The 27179-nt window shown below is 42.9% G+C and overlaps 1 protein-coding gene across 3 annotated transcripts in view; it reads left to right on the top strand.

Moving 5' to 3' along the window:
- Positions 1–23558, top strand: part of NFATC2 (nuclear factor of activated T cells 2) — a 134465-nt gene extending 110907 nt beyond the window's left edge. For 2 of the 3 annotated variants that reach the window (XM_053394269.1, XM_053394267.1), the window contains exon 10: positions 22269–23558. In XM_053394269.1, the coding sequence (XP_053250244.1) occupies positions 22269–22324 (56 nt within the window). In that variant the 3' untranslated portion in view covers positions 22325–23558. Of the gene's footprint in view, positions 1–9205; positions 9295–22268 lie in introns of all 3 variants that reach the window. The other variant, XM_053394268.1, reaches the window with a different exon arrangement.
- The last annotated feature ends 3621 nt before the right edge of the window (positions 23559–27179 follow it).

Genomic DNA, 27179 nt, shown 5'->3' with positions numbered 1-27179 from the left:
ATGGGGGGTGCAAAATCGGCTAAAATATGTCCATAAATATAAATATTGATTATTGCCTCATAAGAAATGGTTTTAAATAGAGGGTGAATTGCATGGGAGGAGGGGGAGTGGAGGAGAGGCAGAAAGAAGAGCAAATTTGTCCGTGGCTAGGGGTGCAATCAGGACAGTTCTGCCAGGGGCGCAAGATCACTTAGCTATGGCTGTGTTGGCAGGTGGAAAGTACGTAGTCTCCCCACCTTCCTGTGCTTACAGGAAATTCTAGCCAATGTTTTCAGGAAGCAAAAGCAGCCAGGAAGGCTGCACAGTGCAGACCAGAGATGTTCTATAGAAATTAACTCACAAACACTCACTGGCCAATTTGAAAGTCAGGTAAGGCACGGGGAGGGGGGACCCCAAACCCCTCCTGCACTCCACAGAGTTTCTCTGAACTTTTCTGTCCCCTTTGATAATTTACTGATGCAACGTATCTTCTCATTACTTGATGGAGAATTGGGGTGATTTCCTCCCCCCCCCTCCCCGCAGTGCTCATGAGAATAATTGTGAAACATCATCATCTATATCACCAATTCAAAGCTGGGTCAGGAATTACCACCAGGAACCATTATACTTTAGTGGCCAACCAGCATGAAGGAGAAATGGTGATTGACACCACTGGCTTCCAATGGGCTTCTTGGTTGCCAGCCTTGCACCATTCTGCTCTTTTCCAGCTAGGAATGGAATTTTCTGAAATAGCAATGTCAAGCTTATCCATTTCAGCAGCTTCTTCTGATCATAGGTCTGCCAATTCCAGGATGTGAATGTGTGACTGAGCCATAAGGCTAAACTGTTTGTGTTGGACAGGACACATTAATTATTATGTAATTTTCTTTCTCTTCAAAACTTACAACTGCCTTTCTAAAGAATATTCAAGGCAGCAATAGAGCAATGGAAATACATGAAGAAAATATCAGTTTGCAGTGATCAAATATAGCAGAATAAAGAGAGCTAAAAAGGCAGTCGAAGTGTAGGACCAAGAGCAATAATCTGCAAAAGTTCTCTGAAGTAAAGATGTCAAAGCTGCCTGTCTAAACAGGGCAGCAGTGGGATCAGAGAGGCCTCCCTAGAGAATATATTAGACGCCATAGCTAAAGAGTTTCTGTCCTGGGTACACACTTGCCATTCTTCTGAGGGTAGAGAGGCTCAAAACAGAGGAAGAACGGAGTCTTTGGAAAAGTTAGTATGAATGCAGGTGATTCTTTTCTTATCAATCCAGAGTCAAAGAGATAAATGCAAAAGGGAAGGCACTACTCCATGGCAAAGACTGCAGCCCAAACAAAAGGCGTGTGGGGAGAAATTAGCTGTTCTGATAAATAAATGGGTCCTTTAGAGAGGTGGGGGAATCCTCAAATCAAATAAACACCTCTTCTCCATCCACTAAAAATTCGGGATCCCAGTGTTTACCATTTTTCTTTGGAAGCTTGCAGGTTTTAGTTCTTATGTGTGGGCATTGTCTAGCAGAATCTCAGAATCCAGAGTGATCTGCAAGCAGGAATAATGGGCGGTCAGCACCATGTGTAGCTCTGTGACTCTCCTTATGAACTGCAGAAGCAGAATAAATCATGCACAACAGCTGGATCTGCAGATCAACTTACTTTGCCTAATTTATACAGGTTGCGGAATTCAACTTTTGTTGACCCATAGTTTTGATTTTAAAACACAGAATATATGAGGTCCCTGTCCACGTCTCATAAACTAAGGTTTTATGTCACCCTAAATGGATTTGCTTGGTTGCCAAGCATTTTTCAACTGTGTTTTGGATGTTCCTTTTTCATTTTTGGCTTGGGCAGGCAATCAGGGAAGGTAATTCCAAGTCTGGAAGATAGTTGACTACTGTTGGCTGCAAATAGGTGACTGCAGAGTGCATTGCACTGGGACATACTGTTGCAGCCTGCATCCAGCTGTTAACAGATTCCTAGTGTGTACAGATTTCTACAGCCAAGTCTCTGCAGAACTATGAGTTACAGGGGAATGTTAGTTTGAATTTACAGCTGGTTTGCTGTTCTTTCCCATCAAAATTTATATGGAAATCCTCCGTTTCTCCTTTTCAACCAAGCAATCCTCCACAGATCACCTCAGTAAAAGCATTCTTAAGAATGGATACTTTCTGAAGTATGCTTGCAACAGGTGCATTTGCACTCCAGATTTTTGATGTCTAGCTGTTCCCTAATTATAGCTCAAAGAGGGGGTAATAAATGGGGGGAAGAATGCTGTTCAGAAAACAACACTTTTAGCATGCACACTAGAACGATAGATAAATGTTTTTGAGACAGCTGAAAATGCCTTGAAAGGGTCATTGCTTTTGCTCATGCTTTTCTTTTCATGTGCTATTGCCTCTGACCAGTCAGATGTTGTTAAATGTTTCTGAAAACCTAGTTGAGTCCAAAGGCAAATGTGAGATGGGTGTGCACACCCAAAACAGTGATTCTTCAATCAAAACACCCTTTACTTTCTAAAGAAAAACTACTATACCTCTTATACTTTCCCAAGATGGCTTTGTTCTTTACTAAAGAATCAAGTTTAAAAAGATCCCATTCTTGCATAGGTATGAATGAGTAAGTCCTGTTTTAAATCAGCTGTGATTGTATGACCAGCGGACAGCTCTTTATTCAGTGAAGTCAAGCAGGCAGTGGAGTCCCCATGCCAGGCTACCTCATTGAGGCTGCATGGCTGAACTCCTGCTGCCTTCTGGAGCTTCTGGGGGGAACGCATCTTCCCCCAGCTGCCCAGTCCACCAGGGGGTGCAACACTTGCCCCGGGGCACCGGCAACCCATGGTATGTCACTGCAAGCAGGGACCCTCAACTTTACTCCAAATTAAGGAAAAGTGCAGGGGAAAGAGATGGAACAAAGTGCTGGAGAAACAACTTTTCCTTTGGCATTCCCAGCAGGCTCTTCGGTTTCCAACCTCAATTTTCATTGATCCTCTTAACCCCTACAAAGCTATGAGTTTTTCACACCAGCCACTGTAAAATCAAAAGCGTGCCTAGTGGACTGCTTTTAATCTGCACCCTTTTCACCTCCAAACCTAGGGCATTACCGTCAGTGTCACTTGCTCATACTGAAAGTTTCTGACACTGAGCATTTCTTCCTCTTCTTCTCTTAAACACAGTGTCGTTCTTCGCAATATGTTGCAGGCCTTGTTTATGAGACAGTGAGGCGTGCTGCAGTACCAGTTTCATGTTCCCTTCTAATTGCAAGGTAGCCTTGGGGGATTTTGACAGGGTTTTATGTTGTTGTTGTCTTACCACCTCTGTACCTAAAAATATACTTCTTTCTACCAGAGCTTAAATTGCCCTGGGCATGAGTCTTTGATGCTGTTTTCAGTGCCAAAGCTCAGTCATGGAGTGCAGGTGTGATATTGTGACTTAGCTGAAACCTGGCCTGAGTGAAAGAGGGGCTACTTAAATAAGGCCAAAACCACATGATTCTTACAGCTGACTTTAAAAAAAAATGCAATTTGGGAGGCTGCAAGTTTCAGTATGAGAATGGCAGTGAGCAGGGTCTGCTGAACCTCTTTCCATTCTGGTCTACTTTTTCTGCTCTGAGTTGCCCCACTCCTTCTGTACTAACATTTTGTACCCTGTGGGTGCAGTGCTGCAGATGACAACCACAAAAGAGGAAAGCAACCATGATCTCCTTTCTGGAAGCTCATAGCTCATCCATACTAAAACTGTAGTTTGACTTAGCTAGTCATCTGAATGAGAGCAATAGCTCAATAAAAAATACTGTACATACATACTGTACATAATTTTATTTGTATGCTGCCTTTCCATAGCTCAAGGCTAGCTGTGTTTTGGTTTGTGTATTGATCCAGGAAAGTGCAAATTGGCAAGTTTGCATTAAAATGTGAGCCAAACCAATTTCACCTTCATCCCTAACATTCATTAAAAGGTAAAGGGGCCCCTGACCGTTAGGTCCAGTCGTGGCCGACTCAGGGGTTGTGGCGCTCATCTCGCTTTATTGGCTGAGGGAGCCGGCGTACAGTTTCCAGGTCATGTGGCCAGCATGACTAAGCCGCTTCTGGTGAACCAGAGCAGGGCACAGAAACGCTGTTTACCTTCCCGCCGGAGTGGTACCTATTTATCTACTTGTACTTTGAGGTGCTTTCGAACTGCTAGGTTGGCAGGAGCAGGGACCGAGCAACGGGAGCTCACCCCATCACAGGGATTCGAACCGCCGACCTTCTGATCGGCAGTCCTAGGCTCTGTGGTTTAACCCACTGCCTTTATATAAATTCCCCTTCTGCTTTATTTCCCTTTTCCTCCTGTTGTATACCTACTGTTGGCATTTAGATTTTAAGCTCCTCAGAGCAGGGACTTGTCTTTTTGCTTATAATTGCTCTGTAAAGCACCTTATCCATTGTGCACACTTAATCTGCAATATGTTGCAGACCAGTAGTATTGATTGGACTAGCGTTCAGGTTTATGAGAGTGAATGGTGTTGCAACGGTTGCTGGGAGAGCTGCAATCTTAAGAGCTGTTGAAATTGTGCTTTCGCCTCTGTTAAGAAGGATGGGATAGCGATGAAGGTGGAATCCATTTTAAATGGACTTATACCCAAAACTTTGCAGTTCCAACCCAATTGAGCTTTCCCCACATAGAACCATGTCTTGCATTGATCACCCAGCTTCATACAAGTAATAAACGAGACTAATTTTTACTTGGTTTGGCACTTAGAAATGAATGAACATAGGTTAGTTTTTTGTTAGTTTTTTAATTAAATTTTATTAGATACAAAAAAGAAAAAATATACAAGTAACCAAATAAAAAAAGATACATGTAAACAAAAGAAAAGAAGGGGAAAAATAAAGAATACAAATGTTTTACCTATTCTCCTGCATATAATTATTTACACATCTGTAAAACAGTATTCAAAAAGAAGAAAAAAGAAAATAAGAATAGAAGAAAAGTAGGTTAGTTATGTTCATTAATTTTAGTGAATCTGTTCTTGAGTAGAAGTAGCATTGGATTCAACCGCTGAGTGCCCCACCAGTTATTTATTTTTAATAACGCTTCTTTCTGCACAAGCTGGAACAAGGCAGCTAACAGCAAAACCAGATAAGACAATATAGCAATAAAAATTACAGCACAATAAAAGAACAGATAATTAAAACAATATGAATCAGAGAGAAGCAATAAAATTGAGATGATGTTGACTGAAAAAAAGAAGCCCATTGCCTTTCATGCCTATTAAAAAGCAGGGAATGGACCAGGAGGTGGAAGAAGCAAACGTACCTCTCCTGGGAGGCTGTTTTGTAATCTGGGTACCACAATTCAAAAAGCTCTCTTTCTTGTTCGCATCAACTGAAACCTTTTCAGAAGCAAGACTGTAAGAAGCATCTCGGAAGCCGAGTGAAGTTTCTGAGCAGAAACAAAAACCGTAGGTTTTCTTTTTCCTTTTCTCAGGCTAACCAGATTCCCCGAGTTAGAAAGCTTGTGTCTGCTCCCTGAGAAATTCTAACGTGTGAATGAGTACACACTGACTTCAATCATGTGTAAACTAAAATTAAGCACCCATTTAATATGTTCTCTGCAATTTACTAGCTAGGAGAGCCAAATGCTTGACTCAGACACACATGGTTTTCCTTTCACCACCCCCCTCAACCAAAACCATCTGGCTACATATTATTTTTATATTTTTATTATTTTTGCAAAATTGTACTTTATGATTACTTCATTGTTTAAAGCTAAATAAATAGTATACACCACATACTAGAATTCCACAGCACTCAAGGTTCCTATGTTTATTCAAAAAGGCACCATGAACCTATAGTTATTCAGATTCTACCTATTATAGGACAAACTATTAATGCATTAGGTAGTAAGTTTTTTAGCAGCTGCTTCTCTGCTTGTCATGTGCTGATAGTCTGGCTGCCATTTGTTAAAGTCAGCTGAGGTTGTCAATTGGTGAATTACAGCAAGGGTGGGGGACCTCTGACCCTTCTGTCCTCTGATTCCAAAGCTGCACTCTGGTGCACAGTTATATAGAGGTAAATCCCCCTTTCCCAGCTGCAACAAAACATGTCTCTTCCATATTGGTTTCTACAGTCACAGTAGGCGCTGTAACCTTCCAAATGTTTGACTTCACTCACAAAGGCACACTCTTCCATTGTCTCCCGAAACAGACAGATGCCAACAACTTTGAAATCCCATTGAACTCAATAGGACTTACTTCTCTGTCAACATAAGCAGGACTGGGTTGTAACTGGGTGTTGTTGTTTTTTAATATAAAACTTGTCCCTGCTCACCATTTGTTGTTTTGTCTTATAATCTACATTTACTTTACAGCATTATCCCTGTAACTTGATCTCCAGGGAATGAAGCAGCCTGCATGCACACAGTACCCCCATTAACTGATTAACTGTGTGAAAGTCCTCTGGCCATCAGAAATGTAATGACTTTTCAGCTAATCACTCTGCAGGCTCAGATGTGGCATTAATGATTGACAGGGCCTTGGCCGTTTGCGTAGCAAGCTAGAGTGGGGCTTTGCAGACCAGTGACTCAGTGTGTGTGGATAAGGAGGCCCTTTGCTGGGAACGAACCTCTCTGTCTCTTCTCCCCCCCCCCCAGTTGCCTGGGGACATTGGGGAATGGGTAGTAGTACATCGGTAGAGCACATGAAGAGCTGAATTCCTGGCATCTCCCAATAAGAGGATTAGATTGCAGGTGATGTGAAAGATCTCTCCTTGAGACCTAGATTCCGCGGGCGAAGAACAGGTGTTTGTTTTTATGTTAAAGTATTTTTATCCAGCCTTTTTGCTTTTCACAAAAGAAGGGGATGAAATTCAGCCTTCTGGTAGTTCAGTACCTGGCCAACCAGATGCACCTGGGAAGTTCAGGGCTTTTTTGCAGCTGGAACTTGCTGGAACTTAGTTCTGGCACCTCTTTTCTAGATAAATAGTACTGGGGAATCTCACCAGCAAGCCACAAGCATAAGAACCCTCTCTCTTTGTGACTAAACTTCATTTAGAGGAAGTTTGTCACACTGAGGGCCAAATTTCTGTCTGAACCACCTTCTGGGGTCCATGTGGCAATGGTAGGTGGGACCAGAAGCAAAAGGGGGTGAGGCAGCCAATGTAAATTTAAAAGGTGCTGACCTTTAAAGCCCTGGACAGCTTCAACCCTGTATACTTGAAGAAGAATCAACCCAGACACTGAGGTCTACCTCCAATGACCTTCTGGCAGTTCCCTCACTGTAAGAAGTGAAGTTACAGGAAACCAGGCAGAGGGCCTTCTTGGTAGTGGCAACCGCCCTGTGGAACATCTACCCATCACATGTTAAGGAGATAGATAACTACACAACTTTTGGTGTTTTTATATCTTGCTGGAAGCCACCCAGAGTGGCTGGGGTAACCCAGTCATATGGGCTGCATATAAATAATAAAGTTGTTGTTGTTGTTGTTGTTGTTGTTGTTGTTGTTGTTGTTGTATTTACAGTAGTCTAGTTTGTTCACACATCCCTCTATCATCCATTCATTCAACAAGGAAGCATTATCTGAGATCAAGGACAGATTCCAAACAGGGGAAAATATTTGAGGAGGGCAAGAAGCAGGGGCGCTGAGAGTTGTTACCTGGGAAGAGGGTGTGTGGCGGAGGAAGGGGTGTTCTGGAAGGGTCGTGAGGGCCAGATGGAGAGGCAGAAAGGGTCACAGTTTGGTCCCAGGCCTAAGGAATCCCATACTGACTCTAAAAGCAGCAAGAATGGCCAGCGGCTTGGGGGTAGTCCAGGCATCGGCAAACTCGGCCCTCCAGATGTTTTGAGACTACAGTTCCCATCATCCCTGACCACTGGTCCTGCTAGCTAGGGATGATGGGAGTTGTAGTCCCAAAGCATCTGGAGGGCTGAGTTTGCTTGTGCCTGGGGTAGTCCCTGCTTTTAAAAGGTCCTAAAGTGAAAGGGTCAGTGGAGAAGCTGTGGGCCATTCTTTAAAAAAAGCAAAACGGCAGGTGTCATTTTTAGGCAATGGGGCCAGGCAGCCCTTTTGAAAAGTGGCAGTTGCATTTATTGACTGAACGAAGATGTCTGGAAAGGGAAACACTGAAAAAAAATTCTACTGCAGTAGCAAAGAGCATTTATGGATGGCAATGCGTTATTATACTAATACGTCATTTAATGTTTCTGTCAAAGCAAATACTGTGCGGTGGGACTTTAATGAGGTCTGACTGGAAAAGTGAAACAATATTGAATTGAGGCCATGTGATGAGAACTTTCATAAAGACTTGTACGTTTCAGATTTTTTTTTCCCTGCAGTTCTTCGTTGGTAGGTTATAACATGTAGAAATGAATGTCCGGAGCAGAATTATCCCCCCCCCCCTTCCATATATGATTTGTGCCACTTGCAGTGTGACTATTTTCATGATGGAGAATGATTGTGTATAGCAGGTGAAACTGAGGGAGTAGTTATGACTAACTTAAGTCCATTGATTTCGCGGGCAGGGGGTCTACTCTGAATATGACTTAGATTCTACCCTGTGTGCCTAACATTCAGCTAATAAACCAAGGTGCTAGTCTTCAAGGCAGCATATAGTTTGTAAAAACAGAGCTGTTTGCAGATTATGCTTTAGTGGACTGTATTCACATGGTTTCTGAAGAAGTGTGCATGCACACGAAAGCTCATACCAATAACTAACTTAGTTGGTCTCTAAGGTGCTACTGGGAGGATTTTTTAAATTTTATTTTTTTTATTTTATTTTGTTTCGACTACGGCAGACCAACATAGCTACCTACCTGTATTCACATGGAAAATCTTGAATATTGCCCAGTAAGTTTTCACCTTTGAGGCAGGCGCATGCACACACACACACACATAAATGAACTATTTCCATGAACCTGTTGGGAAAATTACATTGCAATCTTTTCTAGAACGTAAAGGATATGCCTGTTGTAGACTGCCTATTAATACTGAGTTCTCATGGAATTTGCATCCTGGTTAGAGTACTGTACGTCAAACATGAAAACATGAGAAAGTTACTTCAAATGTACCTCCAGCTGTTGCAAGTGAAACATTTCGTGTGAATGCTGGTTAGTTGGTCCAGGGGTGTGTAGGGAAGCAATTCATGTGATAGCATTTAATGTGCAACAGAAAGCAAGCATTGTAACATTTGACCTTTCAACAGGGTCAAAGGTTACATTTCTTTCTCAAAAATGGTTTTGCAAATCTTTTTCAGAGCTGATAGACACACACCTTAGCTGGATACAAAACATTATATGAGGCAGAATGACTGTGCTTTTTTGAACCAAGCAATCAAAGTCCAAGGTAATTGATATTTTCCTGACTTTTGTCTAGCTGCAGATTTTCTTAAATTTTGTTTGATTTCGCTGGGTTTCTTCTGTCAATGTCATTTTGGTTTGGTTTGGTTTGTTTTTGGTTGAAAGGTTAATTGTAGAAATATATAGTATTTGGTGGGTAGGGAAGTCGTTGGGTGGCGGGGCTGTGACATGTCGCATGCTGTGTTTTAAAAATCATTGATATTTACCAACACTAGCAGTTCTTGTTTTTGAAGCATTGGGGTCTGGAGTTTTCCAGGTATTTCAAACGCATTTGCCCGTTCCAAAAATGAATGTGTCCCCTGCTCCTCAGACCACCCCATCTCCAGCATCATTTTCCTGTGGGGACTTTTCTGTGCAATTGGTTCCTTAATTCTGTGGCTGTACTCATTTTGTGTACAAAAATAAAATAAAAAAATCTGGTTGATTTCAGAAGGAATAATTTGCTTGGAGCAAGCTGTGCCGTATGGTGTGTATCTTATCTGCAGCATAGTTTCGAGACGAGAATGCAAGCTATATAGCAGATTAACTTCAGGTTCTTTTGCCAAACACTAGGGGCTTGATCCAGCTGCTGATAAATTACAGAGCAATCCTAAATATAGGAATCCATCGTAAATTGCGCCCATTCCATAATCTACTCAGGCCTAGGCTGGCAGATGGAAAACACACCCCATTTTATCAGTGCAAGTTCCACATGTTGCCATAAACAAGCTGAATGGAGTTAGGATCCGCTGTACATCCCCCTGCCTGGTCCTTCTCCTGCCACTCTGCTGGAACGCCCATTTTTCAGGGCTTAACAGCAGCTGAGCTGCAATGAAGGGTATTAACTCTGGCTTATATGCAGCTGTAGGGATGCAGGTGGCGCTGTGGTCTAAACCACTGAGCCTCTTAGGCTTGCCGATCAGAAGGTTGGTGGTTTGAATCCACACAACGGTGTGAGCTCCCGTTGCCCTGTCCCAGCTCCTGCCTAGCTAGCAATTCAAAAGCACGCCAGTGCAAGTACATAAACAGGTACCGCTGTGGCGGGAAAGTAAACGGCGTTTCCGGCACTCTGGTTTCTGTCACAATGTTCCGTTGCGCCAGAAGTGGATTAGTCCTGCTGGCCACATGACCCGGAAAACTGTCTGTGGATAAACGCTGGCTCCCTTGGCCCGAAAGCAAGATGAGTGCCGCAACCCCATGGTTGCCTTTGACTGGACTTAACTGTCCAGGGTTCCTTTACCTTTTACCTTTATATACAGCTGTGCCGGGATGTGGGGTTTATACCTATTAGGTTCATAAATTACCATATATATTCAACACAAAAAAACAGCGACAATTTGTTGTTGACAAAGGACAGCTGGACATATAAAGGGCCCCATTACCTTCTGTAGCTTAGGGCCTCATCAAACCTAAATCTGGCCCTGGTAAGAGGATTCTCCTCGGAGCCTCCTATAATTCAAGCACTGAAAGTAAGGTGAGTGATGAGGAAAGATTCCATTCCCTTCACCTGCAAATCCCTTTTTGAGATATAAAGTGGACACCTCACTCCTGCTTTATGCATGAACTGGGTGGATGCATGAGTGCATTGCACAGCTGCTGCCATCACTTCTATTGTGACCCTCAATCTTTGGTTTACAATGGAACTATGGTTTGGGTTATAGGGACACGGGTGGTGCTGTGGGTTAAACCACAGAGCCTAGGGCTTGCTGATCAGAAGGTTGACGGTTTGAATCCCCGTGATGGGGTGAGCTCCCATTGCTCGGTCCCTGCTCCTGCCAACCTAGCAGTTCCAAAGTACATCAAAGTGCAAGTAGATAAATAGGTGGGAAGGTAAATGGCATTTCCGTGCGCTGCTCTGGTTCGCCAGAAGCGGCTTAGTCATGCTGGCCACATGACCCAGAAGCTGTACGCCGGCTCCCTCAGCCAATAAAGCGAGATGAGCGCCGCAACCCCAGAGTCGGTCACGACTGGACCTAATGGTCAGGGGTCCCTTTACCTTTATGGTTTGGGTTAACCATGGCTGCTTAAGCATGCATTAAATATCGAACCATGTTTAGCACCAGGAAAGGGGAGGGAAATGGCAGGGGTGGGAAGAGAAAGGGTAAGGGGCAAGAGAGGACATTTCCAAAAATGGATCTAATTTGTAAAGATCTTTAAGCCATCTTCAAATTTATTTATTTTTCATCAAATTTAGTACAGAGAAGAGAAAGCCAGTGAGTCTAGATGCCCTTTATAGTGTATGCATTTCAATGAATACAGTGGTACCTCGGGTTAAGAACTTAATTTGTTCTGGAGGTCCATTCTTAACCTGAAACTGTTCTTAACCTGAAGCACCACTTTAGCTAATGCTTTTGCACCGCCACTGCATGATTTCTGTTCTCATCCTGAAGCAAAGTTCTTAACCCAAGGTACTTTTTCTGGGTGAGCAGAGTCTGTAACCTGAAGCATATGTAAACTGAAGTGTCTGAAGTGGTACCTGTAACCCGAGGTACCACTGTACCGGTTTCTGGTAGGGTGGGGGTGGGGGAATAGGACATGTTATTTTAAGGGGTGAAACGAAATTTTTGCAAATTACTTCAGTGACAGGTCTCAGAAATATGTGTTTGAGTGTGAGAAATTCAAATTTGCTATTATTTTTGTGACTGGACAACAATTACGGTAGCTTCCTAAGTCTACATGTGACGAAAGAAGCACATAAACTGCTTGTGAAAAACCCAAGAATTTTAATTTTACTTTCTGAAAATGTCAGGTAATTCTAAATGGTAATCAAAATAATTAAAAATATTATTAATATAACTGCAAGTACTTCGCAATCCTTTTTAATAATTTCTGTTCAATTTTGCCAAGCAAAACTCAATTAGATGAATTAAACCAAAATATCTTTTGAATTCCCAAGACATGTTACAACTTTTTGGCACCCCTCATTTTTGGAATTTGAACATTCTCTAGGGGAACAGGCAGGAAAGACCTAGTTTTGGGCTTCCTGGAGGCATCTGCTTGCCACTGTGGGAAACCAAGATACTTGATTAAGTGGCCGCTGGTCTGATTCAACAGGAGTTTTCTTACATTTTTATCTCAGCCTCAATGATAAAATGGGAAGGGGACAAATTTAATCGACAGATTTAAAATTTGCCATGCTGTCTTTAAGCAAAATTCACACAACTAAATTGGTGTGGTATTAATGAACCTGTTCTGCTTTCAAGAAATGATGAAGAGGCCACAAGAGCTTCAGGGCATGCTGGCTGATTGCAATACAAGCCACATTTATGGTTCTTTTGGGAGGTGCTGAAATGGATAGAGCTGTTGCTGGAGATGGGTTAGAAATCAGCTCACATTTAAAGGTGAACCTGGCTAATAAAGCCACTTCCGGCCTGCCCAGGAGGTGGGGTTGCGGGCTTCACGCCCACCCCACATGAGCGGGGGCTGGTCGCAGCCCCCGCGAGAGCAGGGGAATCTGGATCGGGTCTGCCCCCCCCCCAGCCAGCCAATCAGCTGGCTGGCTGGGGGGGCATGGCCTGCCCTATTTAGGGCCGGCACGGAGGGGGCTCACCCTCTTTTCGCCGGCTCGCCCCCACGTTTTCCCACACTCCCTCCCTTTAACTAGGCTTAGGTAGGTCTTTGACTTTGCTATGGACTTCGGTCTGTCGCCGCAAGGGGCATGGTAGGAATTTTTCCCAATTGGCGATTTCTGGCCTTTTGGTTTTTCGCCTACCTCGTAGCAACTCGTCACAACTTCTCGGCATTGGCGGTAGGCATTGGTAAGAAGGGGTTAAGAGGATGTGGGGGGGGAGGAACGCCATCACCTCCCCCCAGCGACCGAAGGGTGGTCCGTTAAAGGACTCCGGGGGGCGTGGCCCTGTCCGAAGCCTATGGAGGTGAGGGCCAAAGGCACGCCCCAGAGCGGTGACCTGGGGGAGCTCCTAGTCGACGTGCCTTGGCAGGAGACTCCCCCGATATAAGGTTAACCCTTCCCCGTGTCTCCAGCAAATGGGCTGGAGCCGGATAGTCGTTAGGACCAATGCCTAAGCCAATGCCTCTCATTCCTGAAATTCAATAAAGTTGTGGCCTAATTCGCCCAATTAACCTTAAATTATGGTGTCTCGTGTCTTTATTTATCCTGGTGGGGGGCGGGAACTCGCCACGCAAGCACTTTCTGAAATAACACACCAACTGAAAAAACAGCCACCGTTCGAAATCTGCAGTTCTTCAGATTTAGCAATGCAGCTCACTAATACAGTAACGCGTTTCAAAAATGCATATGATAAAGTATGCCTACACTGGTGAAAATAACAAACAAAAATGCATTGTATTATGGGAAATTGCATACAAAAATATGTATATTAGGATAAACTCATGCTAAAATCGTGATGAATTTTCATGAGCAGTTTAAATATATACAAATATTTATGTGGAAGTATGGAAAATTGAACGCAACATGGGTGGCGCTGTGTCTAAACCACTGAGCCTCTTGGGCTTGCCTATCAGAAGGTCGGCAGTTTGAATCCACATGACGGGGTGAGCTCTCGTTGCTCAATCCCAGCTCCTGTCAACCTAACAGTTCGAAAGCACGCCCCCCAAAAGTGCAAGTAGATAAATAGGTACCGCTCTGGTGGGAAGGTGAACGGCGTTTCTGTGCACTGCTCTGGTTTCGCCAGAAGCAGCTTAGTCATACTGGCCATATGACCCAGAAAAACTGTCTGCGGACAAATGCCGGGTCCCTTGGCCTGTAAAGTGAGATGAGCGCCTCAACCCCAGAGTCATCTGCGACTGGACTTAACTGTCAGGGGTCCTTTACCTTTACCTTATGGAAAATTGAAAACGGAACATTGAGAAATGGAGAGAAATCAAACTGAGACATTTGCCCACCACTAGTTATAGTTTAACCAAACAATGGTTAAATTGCTAGTTTAGAAGAAGAAGAAGAAGAAGAAGAGGAAGAAGAAGAAGATTTATACCCCGCCCTCCCCTGCCAAAACTGGGCCAAGGGGCGGCTAACATCAAATATATAACACATCACCATAAAATCAAGCAATCAATTAAAATACATATTAAAATCAAGTCAGAATCAAAGTGAAATCCAATCAGATGGCAACCCGCAAAGTAGGAATGAGACCTTAAATGCTCACCAGGCCTAACTGATCTTATATGAGCCTGTGAGAAAGGTTGGGGGGCCACTTTCATGCAAGTTCTTATAAGGATGCCGAAGCAAATGCATAAACGCTGATGAGCATGGTGCACGTTTACATGGATTGGCTCATGCCGCATGCACAACACACCAGCTGGGATGTGTGCTGATGCTTCTGCACTGTAATACAGGCTGTTCTTGGGTGCGCACTCTTTCAAAATCTGTTGTCCACAACAGTGTAATCCTGTGTACACAGCACTCCCCTTTATCTAAACCTCTGATTATCTTAATCTTTTGGATGCCGTCCCAACCATTTGACTAAATGAGGGCACATTTTTATTAGATATTTACGAGAATCAAAGCGCAGTATTCAGGCCTCAGGAATTTTTGGACTCTTTACCATCATCTCCCCCTTTCCCCCTCCACTGCAAAGGCAGAGTGAGTCATAATAAGCCTGAGATATCTGCTGTACAATCATCAAAAGTACATAAAAAAATATGAGTGGATTGGAAAAAGTGAATATGGAACAGTTGTTTACTCTTTCATGTGATATGGGGACCGGGCAGGAGGGGTGATGACATGAACTTGTGGCAGGTTTTAAAAGCAATGTGCTCCACACCCCCGCTATGAATAGCATATATTTGACTTGCCGGATGCATTCAAAATTAGTTCAAAAAGGGCCTAGAAGAAATTACTGACAATTAATTTAAGGTGTTTCTCCAGCATGCACAACGCTGCCCACTTGAAAGTGTAAGGAAATGTGACTTTGGAGACTTTCAACCAAGTAGAGGATGTTTTGTTAATTAAACAACTGCTTGTGTTGCTAATTTAATCATTGGATTGCCAGATGGCTGCCGTAGATCCTATATGCAAAATACTGGAAGAACTAGAAGGTTACTTAAATACTTTAGCAAAATATTCCACTCATTGGCACAATTAACACTCTCGCTGACATTCTCTTTCGGTTTTCTTATGATAAGGCATGAAAAATAGGCCTCAAAATGACTTCACTTGCAGCTCCACCAAACTGTAATTGTGTTGTTGCCGATTAAAATCAGCTCCTACCAATTAATCAAGCAAACTTTAGTTGATTGATCTACTGATTAAATTAATCTAAGCTTGTGGCATGAATTACGTTGTATTATTTATTTATTTGAAAAACCCTGGAATCCGCACGGCATTGCTCAGCCCATTGCCAATCTAGCTTCGGATTTTTTGCTGGCTCCATAGCATTAATCATGAACCAGCAATTGCACATGGTGCAGTATAGGCTCTGTTACATCAAGTTGCAGCCTATTAGTCTTTTGCTCACTGGCATGCAGTTGGAAGGTCAACCATCCACTCAAAAGCATCCGGGCATGCAGTTTAAGATAAGTGTGCTGCTGATCAATTGCCAAAGCTTAGGATGTTGCTTAAACCTTCAAAAGGTTGGTGTGGCTTATCAAGTCTTGACGTTTTTTGGATAGCTCTGGGGAGATGAGCCTAGAAATTACCCTGATTTAGAGTGATGCTACACAGTATTAACCGTTTGTATCCAATCATCTATACTCTGGAGATACCCTTATCAAAGTTGCAGGTCAAATCAGTGTGGCTTCTTTAGTGATGTTTCTGGGCAACACCAAACTGCAGCGGCGGACTTTGGGCTCTCAAATTTCTGCGGCACCCCATGTGACGCTAAAATTCAGTGACACACACGCCTCTCATGCTCTGTTTTGTGACCCCTGTGGCATGGTGCCCAGTGCAAACGCAATAGTCGTGCTACCCAAAAACTGCATTTTTGGGGGCTAAGAGTTGCCATGGAGGACAACTTGGAAACGTTCGCTAACTAACCTCTGCGTGTCAGTGGAGAGCATTACTGTTGCAAAGAGAAGTGCAAAAAACAATCGCAAAAGTGACACAATATGCAGAAGCTGGTTGTTTGACTGTCAAGGCATGGGCTATTTCAGCAGGCACCCTCAGTGCTGGAGCGCAGGCGATGACAGCTTCAGGCTGCAATCCTAAGCACACTTACTAGCAAATAAGACCTATTGAAGGACTTTCCTCCAAGTAAACATCTTAAGAATTGTGCTAGGAAACATTCCTGCTTTTTAAGCAGCTTCACTTTATTGGGCACGCAGTACGACGGCATTTGTATTTGTGCAGGAAAGAGGATGCTGCCATCCTTTTCAAATATTCGTTGTCCACAGCGCTGCTCCTGGTGCAGTCAGCTCTTTACGCAATCACATAATGCACAAGGCATGTTCACCATTCATGTCAAAAGAGGGTCCACGGAGCTTTCTTCTCCATTGATGTGAGGGGGGATCTCATTGTGGGCAGGAAGACCCGTGTGTAAATGGGCACAAATGAAAAATGGCTGAAATCGGAGTAGGGGGTGCGACTTCAGTTCTGGTCTTAGCTGCAAGAGCTTAAATGCTAATTTAAACTTGATGCCTCACATGCCAAAGGTCGTTAGTGGTGCTCCACATGGCTTCAGTTGTGTTTAAATTACAATTCATTTGTGCAGCACTTAACTTAACCCTCCAACACCCCTCTGATGAAAATCGGGACGTGTATCTTTTGGTGCCTTGGTCTCGCAGCCAGCCACTGACTTGCGCAAGACAGTGGCACCATTGCAAGCACCAGCTCCTCCCCCTCCTCCATGCTGGCACTGGAGTGGGGGGGGGCAGGACATTCCAGGATCACATCAGAAGCCAGTATGGGTTCTGTGTAATTCCAGGAATGTCCTGTGAAAATCGGGACACAAATCGGCGCAAGAGAAATCCAAAGTGAGATCCGAAAGCCCGGCGCTGGAAGAAACCGGCCGAGCCCAAGGTGCTGGCTGCTTAAATGAGCGGGGGGTAGATCCAAGGGAAGCCCACCATTGGCTCCGCCCCCCCCCACAGCCCAAGTCCCAGCCTGCACCCCCATTTGCCAAAGCCCCCTCCGCCCATCAGGAAGGGCCCAGCCAGGTTGAATTCCTCCGTCGGGGCCCCAGTGAAGCCTCCTCCATCTTGCAATGCCGCCGCACACGAATGAACTTCACGTGAGTGAACTTACGCACCAAAAGCATATGGTTCAGGCACTTGTATAAAGGCCATCCACATGCAGGTAGGGGCAGACTGTACTACACTTGCGTCCCCCAGTTTCAGCAATCCTTGTGCAGGACTACTGGTGGCAGTCTCCATAGCTGGCAAGAACTTTGCAGAGCTCCCGCACCCACCAAATGAAATGCTGAATTCAGCACTGAATGCTGTGAATTGGGACTCAGGGCTCCTACTCCCCGAGGCAGTAAACCTGTATCAGGCCTGTACCACTTCAGAGTATTGTTGGAGGCTTCCTCTGTCATGTGGCAGAACTTTCCTTGATGGAAAAAAAGAGATCACCCTGCAGGGAACTCCCATGTCAGGAAGGAGGCCAGACTAGAACCCTATACTCCCTGGCATCTAGTTTTCTGTGAATGTTTATTTTAATTTTTTGGCAGGGGGTGGATGGGAGGAACATTCAGTTCTATAAATTTCCATCTGAAGAGGTACAGACCAGACACAGGTGAGGGCGAAGTATGCGTACCTTATGCGCTGACTTGCATTTTGTGGGCATAATCCAGAGGAAACTAGGTGTGGCAGCAAACCTGTGAAAGAAATGAGACCTCATTCTTCTATGAGATGTGTTCAGCACAGCTCTGAACTGGGCTTCGTCTATCCCTAGAAGCAGTACGCTTAAAAAAGGTTAACGTCATTTTGCTCTTTAATCCATCACGGATTTTCCTTGCTCACATTTAAAATGTTGACACTATTCAGCCATTCCACCCTACACACACACACACACACACACACACACACACACTTCTTTCTTTTTCTTCTTTGGCTGCCTTGGTGCTTTCTAACAGGAAAAATGTCACATTTCCAAACAGGTTGATTTCATTAAATAAAAGGAAATGTCTCTACAATGGAGAGCTTTCCCCCCTCCTTCTCCTATACCTAACTATGTGAACAAATGTGTTGATAAATAAACCAGCCCGCAGCTCAGTCTTGCTTGTTTACTGAAAGGAAATGAAGCTCCACTCCCTTATTAGTGCTAATGCCCACCTCTTTTTACCTAACTGCTATTTTTAGCGCTCAAGAGACTGAAAAATTTCCATTGAAGATCTGCTCTTCTCATTTCCTGGGTAGAGAAAACAGGAAGGCTTTTTTAATTTTTTAATTTCTTTTTTTTTAAGTGTCAGCCTTTGGGTCGTGTGAAACTAGATCAATTTCACCTCCCGCTGGCTGCTCCCTTCCATTGCAACACTCCAGAAGGGCAGCTGATCTGGGAAGCAAGTGTGCTTTCAGGCTTCGTTATTTACAAAAAACCAAGCAGCTCCCGAAAGTCCAAATATATAAAAAAACGAACTGCCTGATTCCATGCATGTGCATTGAACTGCACTCCAAAGGTTTGGAGCACATTTGCAGCACAATTTTATGTTGCAGGACGTTTTATCAGGAGCAAGCGTGTATAAGACTGCAACAATCTTAGACACATATCTTATGTTCATAAGATAAAATCTCACAGTGTCTTGGACTTCTCGGATCTTTTCACTGTAATTTTTGCAATCCTGTGGTTGTAGCTGAGGAATCTCTCTAACGTGATATCCTGTGGAATATCCCAGCCCCCTCTCACTACCCCCCCCCAAGAAAGATTAAAACAAAACAAAACATGATAATCATTTATCTAACAATTTCAAAATTCAAAAGCCAACGTTTGTACTAAAATTGTAATAAAATCATTATAAATTAGAATGTTAGTCCAATTGGGCAATTGTTAATCAATATAATTCTGAGAGTTCATTAAGTTTTTCTGCATAAAACCTGGCCAGTTGCATCATGCTGCACATTTCAGTAAAAGGTAAAAGGTAAAGGAGCCCTGGACAGTTAAGTCCAGTCACAGGCGACTATGGGGTTGCGGCGCTTATCTCGCTTTTAGGCCGAGAGAGCCAGCGTTTGTCCATAGACAGCTTTGTGAGTCATGTGGCCAGCATGACTAAACCACTTCTGGTGCAACGGAACACCTTGATGGAAGCCAGAGCGCACGGAAATGCCATTTACCTTCCCGCCACAGTGGTACCTATTTATCTACTTGCACTGGCATGCTTTCAAACTGCTAGGTTGGCAGAAGCTGGGACAGAGCAACGGGAGCTCACTCCGTCACAGGGATTCGAACTACCGACCTTCCGATCGGCAAGCCCAAGAGGCTCAGTGGTTTAGACCACAGCACCACCTGCACTACGTTCAAGCTATGTTTAAGTAGCTGAGCCCGAACAGCAGTCAGCCATGTTGTATAGATGTTGTATAGATTCCCAGAGGTATTACTTCAGCATTGCCCAAAAGGAAGGGAAATGGAGACCCTGGGTAATAGTGGAGCAGCAGAATTATTTTTTAAAAGGAACTGCATTATCTGAAAGATTGCCTCTTCAGACATACTTTCCCATGGTCGCTGAGATCCAGAGAGGATGCTGTACTAGCCATGTTATCCATGCATAGAGTTTAAGGATTTAGGAGGTGTCACTCTTGAACCTGCCTTGGGACCTTTTTGATTCTAGCATCACTGTGCTCTTCAGATACGAGACATTCTTTGTTTAGGCTGGCTTTAAGTGGTCATTGATTTTGGGTTAACGAAGAGTCAGACACGACTAAACGACTAAACAAAAACAACAACAAAAAAAAAATGTGATGCTAAACACATCTTTAAATACCGTGTTTGGGATGCCAACATTCTTTGAAAAGAATTAACAGGTGTTCTGGATCAGGGCCACACACGAAATGGGGATCAACCCTTTCTTTCTATCTTTTACCCCGAAAATCCTTTCCCTAGAGCTGCCATTTTTAAAATCCTTTGTTTTTAGTTGGATATATACTTGCTTTGATATTTTTTGGTTTGTTCTATCATTTCGACCTTGATGAAGGGTTATTCCTGCGAGCTTTATGGAGGCTGTGCTTAAGCACATGGAGGCATGGAGAATACATACTGGCTGACAAAACCAACAGGGGATTGGGTACATTTCCCATTCATTATGAGAAATCATTGTAATATGCCCACGAATGTGAATTGATCAGAGATGCTTTTGTACTTTGCCGGGGCAATATGCATAATTTCCCACGTGAACCATACATATTTGATCAATTACTGTTCACATTACCCGATAGTGGTTACTTGTGCATATTCACTAACATCACCTGGACACCAGCTAAACATTGCCTAGCTAAACGTGCAAAATCCCCTGTTTGTGTTCTCAGATTGTGGAAATAAATGTTTTGGAACAGGAAGCCTGCTTTAATTCTCCTCTTTGAAATGAAACAGCTAGTGCCAGGTTTGACAGTGGAACTCTGTAAACACTAGTTGAGATGGATTTTTTAATATTGAAATTGTGGATAGTATTTTTATACCTTTGGCCATGGAGTCATGGGGTTGTGAAACTTTAGAAAAAGCACAGATTTCAATCATTGTCTCAGAATCCTGTTATCCAGAAAATATGTTAGTTCTCATCTTCTTCTTGCAAAAAGGTTTTTTTAAAAGTTCTTAAGGCTGCAGAGAGAGGCTCACCATTCTGTGAGCGGTATCTAGTGGAATTTCTCAAGCCAGAAAGGAGCCCCACACAATTTTCAGTGGGGATGCACAGACTTCACTGCTGGGTAGAACTCCTACATATACAGCTGTCAATTTTGCCTGTTCTTAGCTCAGAGTATAGGTTAGAAAATGGGGGGTAAAAATGAGAAGCTATAGCATTATGCTGCAGATAGTTTTAGATGCATTATTACATTGCATTGCCATTTTGTATTCTTCCCTCCCTCCAAAGAGTTCAGAATAATGTATGGCAAGGGTCTGGTGCCCATTGTAGGATTGGGGGCAGAGCAAAAAGTGGGTGATGCTAAAGAGGTATTCCAGCTAGGCAAAAGCAGCCAAGAAGGACACAGAGCAAGGCTAATGAGAGTTTGGCCACACACACACACACACACACACACATCACTTTTTCCAGTTCATTAGTTTATTGTTCTAGCCAAAGGCCGTGACAAATTTGTATTAAGCAATATTATTAATAAAGTAATACAAAACATACATCTGTACTATAAAAATCTGCAAAGATTTATCCATGTTTATTAGCATTAAAGCACAGTTTCCCTTGTGCATCTCTTGACAGCTCTAATTCTAGTATTATTTTGCCCTTTTAAAATCCAAATCGCCAAGAACTTGTTGAATTAACAATTTGAATTGGAATATAAGAAGGGGAGGTGTGGGGAAGTCAGGGAAATATGTTATTGAAAATAAGGATTGTAAACTTTATGTGTTTTTAACTTTTTTGTTTTTTGTTTTTGATTTTTAATGTATAAAGGTGGAAAAACTCAATAAATATCTTTAAAAAAATAAAATAAAATCCAAATCGCAACATCCATGATGTAAGAGAGAGAAGTTACCAGATGCAGCAACTAACTCAAATCCAGCTTGATTTCAGATTAAACCTCTGAATCACCACAACAATTTATATCGATTTTATCTAACTCATTTTTTTGTGGGGTGGTTTTCTTTAAACCAGTGCATAGAGGCCTACTCTCTGTGTTACAAAGCTATTATTGCCGCTCAAAAGAAACCAAACCACTTCTGCCTGCGTTTACACACCCATTTACATTTTATCTTCACAACAACCCTGAGATGGTAGATTAGGCTGAGAAATAGTGACTGTCCCAGTGAGGTTCACGGCTCTGTGATGATTCGAACTCAGGTCTTTTAATCACTCATCCATGCTGGGTCTCTGCATTGCTTTTGATGGCAAATCACACTGGTGACTTCATTTACTGTTCCCTTTAATTGTAACACCTTTTTTCCCCCCTTCCTCTTTTCCTTCACAGTTAACGAAATTATCAGGAAAGAGTTTTCTGGACTCCCTGCCAGAAGTCAAACATAGAAGAAGAGATTTGCGCGACAACTTTTACTGAATGCTTCCGTACCTGACCTCTTAGATTCTTCTCCTGCCCCGTCAGCCTCCTGCTTCCTTAACTGATCATCTCAAGGCACCGGTTCAACACCAGGAACAATGCACTGGCTTCAAACTGACAGCTTTGACTAAGCAGCTCGGCACCTCTCACTGTAAACATCAAAAAGAACACTCTTCCTTTTGTCCAAAGATCATGTCGTTCTCATGTAGCAATGCATGTGCCTGGCACAACCTATTAATATGACTACACACAGAGGAAAGAGAACTTCAGCAGCAACGAAAAGAGAACATCAATCTAGAAGCCTGTGTTGAAGCAAAGTGGAATTCTATGTGTGCTGTGAACAACGGATGAATTGCAAAGTCGCCCGCTCAGCAAAATACAGAATGTGATGTTCCTAGAAAATTATCAGATTTGGGGAGGGAGGAAATTAATGGCCAGAACTAATTATGAGATAACGCATAGGCAGTGTGAGGCAGAAAAACATAAAGGAACAGGTCTCTGCTTGCATCATGTATTTTTGTTCTTTTTTAAACCAAGGCAGCACTCTGCACAGTATCATAGGAGCTTCGGTGTAATTCAGGAGGGCTGCTGTAATGGAAGGGGGGAAGAAAACCATTCAGTGTGGGCATAATGCTTTGTGATGCTGTAAAGCAGCTCTCTAGATTGTGACTTTACTGCATTGTTGCTCAGATCATGGGATGCACTGAAGCCACATTTTCACTGCTTTGGACTAGAAAAGATTGAACTCAAGGCATAGTACAGCCAAAAATTCAGTTGTTGTTTTTTTGTAAGGCCTGCAGATTTCACAGAAGAGATTTCAGCATCTGCTTAAAACTCATTTTTGAAATCAGTGGAACTTACAGTCATTAACTTTGGCTTGGTGGTGCTTCCAGTTTCCTATTAATTTATCAGTTGCTGCATTTGACTATATGGATGGCCCTGCAAAATTGAAACAGGGGTTGTTGTTTTTAGGTTCCCTCTCAGCCCTACTAAGAACAGAATGTTTTTAAAGTCATCTCAACATAAACTGGAAAGTGCTATTATGTTTTGTTTCTCGGGCTTTTCAAGTTCATCAAATCTCAAGCTTTCTCATAAGAATCATAAGAGCAGGCAACCCTAAAAGATCTTACACTTTCAAGTTTTTATTTACAGAAAACATATGATACTGAATAACTGAGGCTGCCATCTTGGGAGTTACCTGGAAGTAAGCCTGGGACTTACTTCTGAGTAGCTACATATAGTATTGTGCTGCCAATTATTGAAATCAAGTGCAGTTTCTTGGTGCTCATTGCGATAGTTCTCAAAACGCCCAGAAAACTCAGGGATCCTTCTTAACGATGTTGCAACAGAAGTGGTTTTCCCCTTAGTGAAGTATATTTAAATTTCCTAGCAAGAATGATTAACATGTTCTCAGTGTGGAGATCTTGTTTTCTCTAACGGTTGTGTTGCAATGAGGAACAGCCTCTCTTCTTGGCCACCTTGCCGTATTGCAGAATTGGGGACTCAAGAGTCAGTCTACACATCTGGGTAGAGCACATGGTACAGACTCCTGAAACTGCACTATTTCAGACTGAAGATGGGGAAGCGGGAAGTTGTTGCATGTCGGCATGTTGCTCCAGAACATTTTCCTGCCTGTGGAAAAGTATCATGTCAGGGTCAGACAGCAGATACTTCTACCTGACATGCTAGCTTGTCACAAGTGTGTGTGTGTGTGTGTGTGTGTGTGTGTGGTGGCTTCAAACATGTAGTTCCCTATCTTCAATCCTGGGAGCTCTGTACCCAGATGTGTGGACTGACTCAAGCATAGTCTTTCAAATAGTATACTGAAACAGTTACAGTACTTATTGCTAAAGTACTGGCTCACAGTTTGTGTCCCCTGCCCTGGCCCCACAACACATGTTGGGCAGAAGGGAAACAAGTCCTAACGCCCTGTGTCAACTGGGCACTCCAAAATAATTAGTAACCGCAGGAAGAGTTCCTACAGACCCAGAGCTATAACAATTCCTTCCCATTGCACCATCTCTTTATTAATGATAGTGAATTTGTAGCAGTATTTGCTCCCTGCTCTCCATACTGTTGATCTGATTCCCTCTTGGGATGTCTGCACTACCAAGCAAAGAAAGTGGGACCAGTTCATCTGCCATGGGCGTCTTTAAAGTTTGTGCAATGTTGGCAAAGCGTGCTACATTCCAGGAGTTGTGTTGTGCTGGCACAGCTCCCTACCAGATGATCAAGTCAAAAGTTACTAAGTCCACACAAAGTTAGATGAGAGTTTTGCATTCCATCCTATTTCTTTTTTAAAAACGAGGCCACAGAAACTCTTGTTGCATTTTTTTTCTGCCTTTGCGGGACGTCACTGTTTCCATTAAGAGGGCATAATGACGTTAAAGCTGCTCTTGTTTAGCAAGGCACATTATAACACTGAAAGTAGCTAAGGGAAATTGTTCTAAAGCAGGCTTCCTCAACCTCGGCCCTCCAGATGTTTTGAGACTACAATTCCCATCATCCCTGACCACTGGTCCTGCTAGCTAGGGATCATGAGAGTTGTAGGCCAAAAACATCTGGAGGGCTGAGGTTGAGGGAGCCTGTTATAAAGAGTCTGTTATTTTGAGGAAGAAGGGAGAAAAGGGGCCCCCAAAGTAAACTACTTCACTTATTTCGAAACCCCACAATAACAACTCAGTGGGACCCAAATGCCTGTCAGCTGTTTACATCCACTAAACATAATGATATGATTAAAATGGGTTGTCATCAGTGCTAGTCCTACTCTGAGTAAGCCCATTAAAATTAATGGGCAGGACTAAGTTAGTCCCATTAATTTCAGCAGGTCTGTTCTGAGTAGTTACAAGCTATGCAAAATACTGTGCCAGTAAAAGGAGAATCTCCAAGGTTGCAACCTGGCAGCTCCAACTGGAGGGCAGGGCAGATGTTTCTGGCATGTGAATTGGTTTTCAGTTTCACCTGACTATCTTTTAAAGCCAGTCCTCAATCACAATTCATATTCATTTCAACAGCAAATCCACAGATGCCTGTCAGGATATCTGGATTTCAGATCATACCTTGGGGTCATTCTCATGCCAAGTAAAGTACCAGACAAAACATCCAATTGTTTTGTCCATTCTTTGGTTGCTGTTATTTGTCCTACAAAGAAGTGCCTTTTAAAATATAATGCTTATCTTGGCTCAATATAGAATGCACAGACAAGCCAATATAGAATGCATATTTTAAAAAATGTGGTGCAAATTGGGCAAGGCTTTAAACATCAAAACAGCAGTAAACAAAAACCAAACATTTGGCAGATTTATAGTGCTTTTGGACACTCTTATAAGCTAAGAGAACTATGTGGACTTGTGATGAGGCTTACGCAATAAAGGGACTAAAGTGCATTTTTTTAAATAGAAAGACCAGAAGTAAAGTGAAACAAAATGATTTCAGCACAATTCCTATCACATATGACATAGGTGAACAGGATGTCTGGTGTGGGGATCACAGGCTCTGACAACCTATTTGAATTAAAATTGCCCGTTGAGAATGATGCCCTGAACTTGCATTTCTGTTCAAGAGCAGGGCAATATAAGTTTGTGCAGGTGCTGAAGCTTATAGGCTATTTTGGAATGCTGTGCTGCATTCCTGCTTTTTCCCTTCCTCCCAACAAGACAGCAATACATCATGTTATCAATCACATTGTGGTACCTCCGATCAATCCTGAGGTGCATCTGCTTTCTTGCTAAATCAGGGACATCCTGTATGGTAATATCCATAAAGGGATCAATCCAGGGTAGGTGACAGATACAGAGCTTTAACACACACTGAGGCAACCATCAGGTTTCATCACAAGCTTTAAAAAGCACAGACACGTGAATTATGCTCTCTTTTCCTCTGAAGTCTCTCGGCCCCACTCACCTCACAGAGTGTTTGTTGTGGGGGAGGAAGGGAAAGGAGAATGTTAGCCGCTTTGAGACTCCTTCGGGTAGTGATAAAGTGGGATATCAAATCCAAACTCTTCTTCTTCTTCCAAGTTCCATGGGGATGAAGTCACAACAGATTATTTCAGAATGATCCATATGCTTCGTTCAGTGCTTCCTTGCATGTTGCAATGAAATAAATGGGACGTGTACTGCTAAATCCTCTAATATCCCCCTTACCTGCTGGGTTACAGTTTCATATATCTGTAGTATATAGACTACATTTTTTGTTATGGCTATATGAAGGCAAGCTATCGTACGGTATCAGCTTTTGAACATTTTTTGCAAGCACCTGCTTGCTAATAATAAAGCCTTAACCAGGTATATATGTATTTCCGAAGCAAGGGAGGCCTTTTCAAAACCGCTGTATAGATCTCTCTTTCTAATAAAATAAGTGGATACATTAAGGTAGCATAAATAATTTTGAAAGCTTCTGTGTACTAAATTATTTCTTTTCCTTTTGCAATAGTTTTGCAGCATTATTGATTGCAATGTTGACACAAGCTTTGGGGGCAGTGGAGTGTGTGTATGTTCAAAGTAACATCAGGTTCACCTGGGGCAAGTGAATTGCCTTGTGTGAGTAATTTGTTCTCAGTTTCTCTGGAAGACAGCCATAGTTGCATATGAGGAAATTCTCTCTTTCCTCAGTTATCTGAATGTTTCACTACAGTGCCTTCCTGCTATTGTACCAAAAGTCCTCCCAAGGCATTGTCTGTAGGCTGACAACTGTAATGCATTTTCCATCAATGTTATACTGTGCTAAAGTATAAGCAAAATATTGCGACTCAAAAGATCATCTCACTGTGTTTGGGTTGTGTTGAGTTTTTTTTAAAACTCACTTTCCTATCACATCTTTGCC

Source organism: Podarcis raffonei, chromosome 6 (genome assembly GCF_027172205.1).
Source record: "Podarcis raffonei isolate rPodRaf1 chromosome 6, rPodRaf1.pri, whole genome shotgun sequence".
NCBI lineage: Eukaryota > Metazoa > Chordata > Lepidosauria > Squamata > Lacertidae > Podarcis > Podarcis raffonei.
This window is presented reverse-complemented; position numbering and strand designations above follow the sequence as displayed.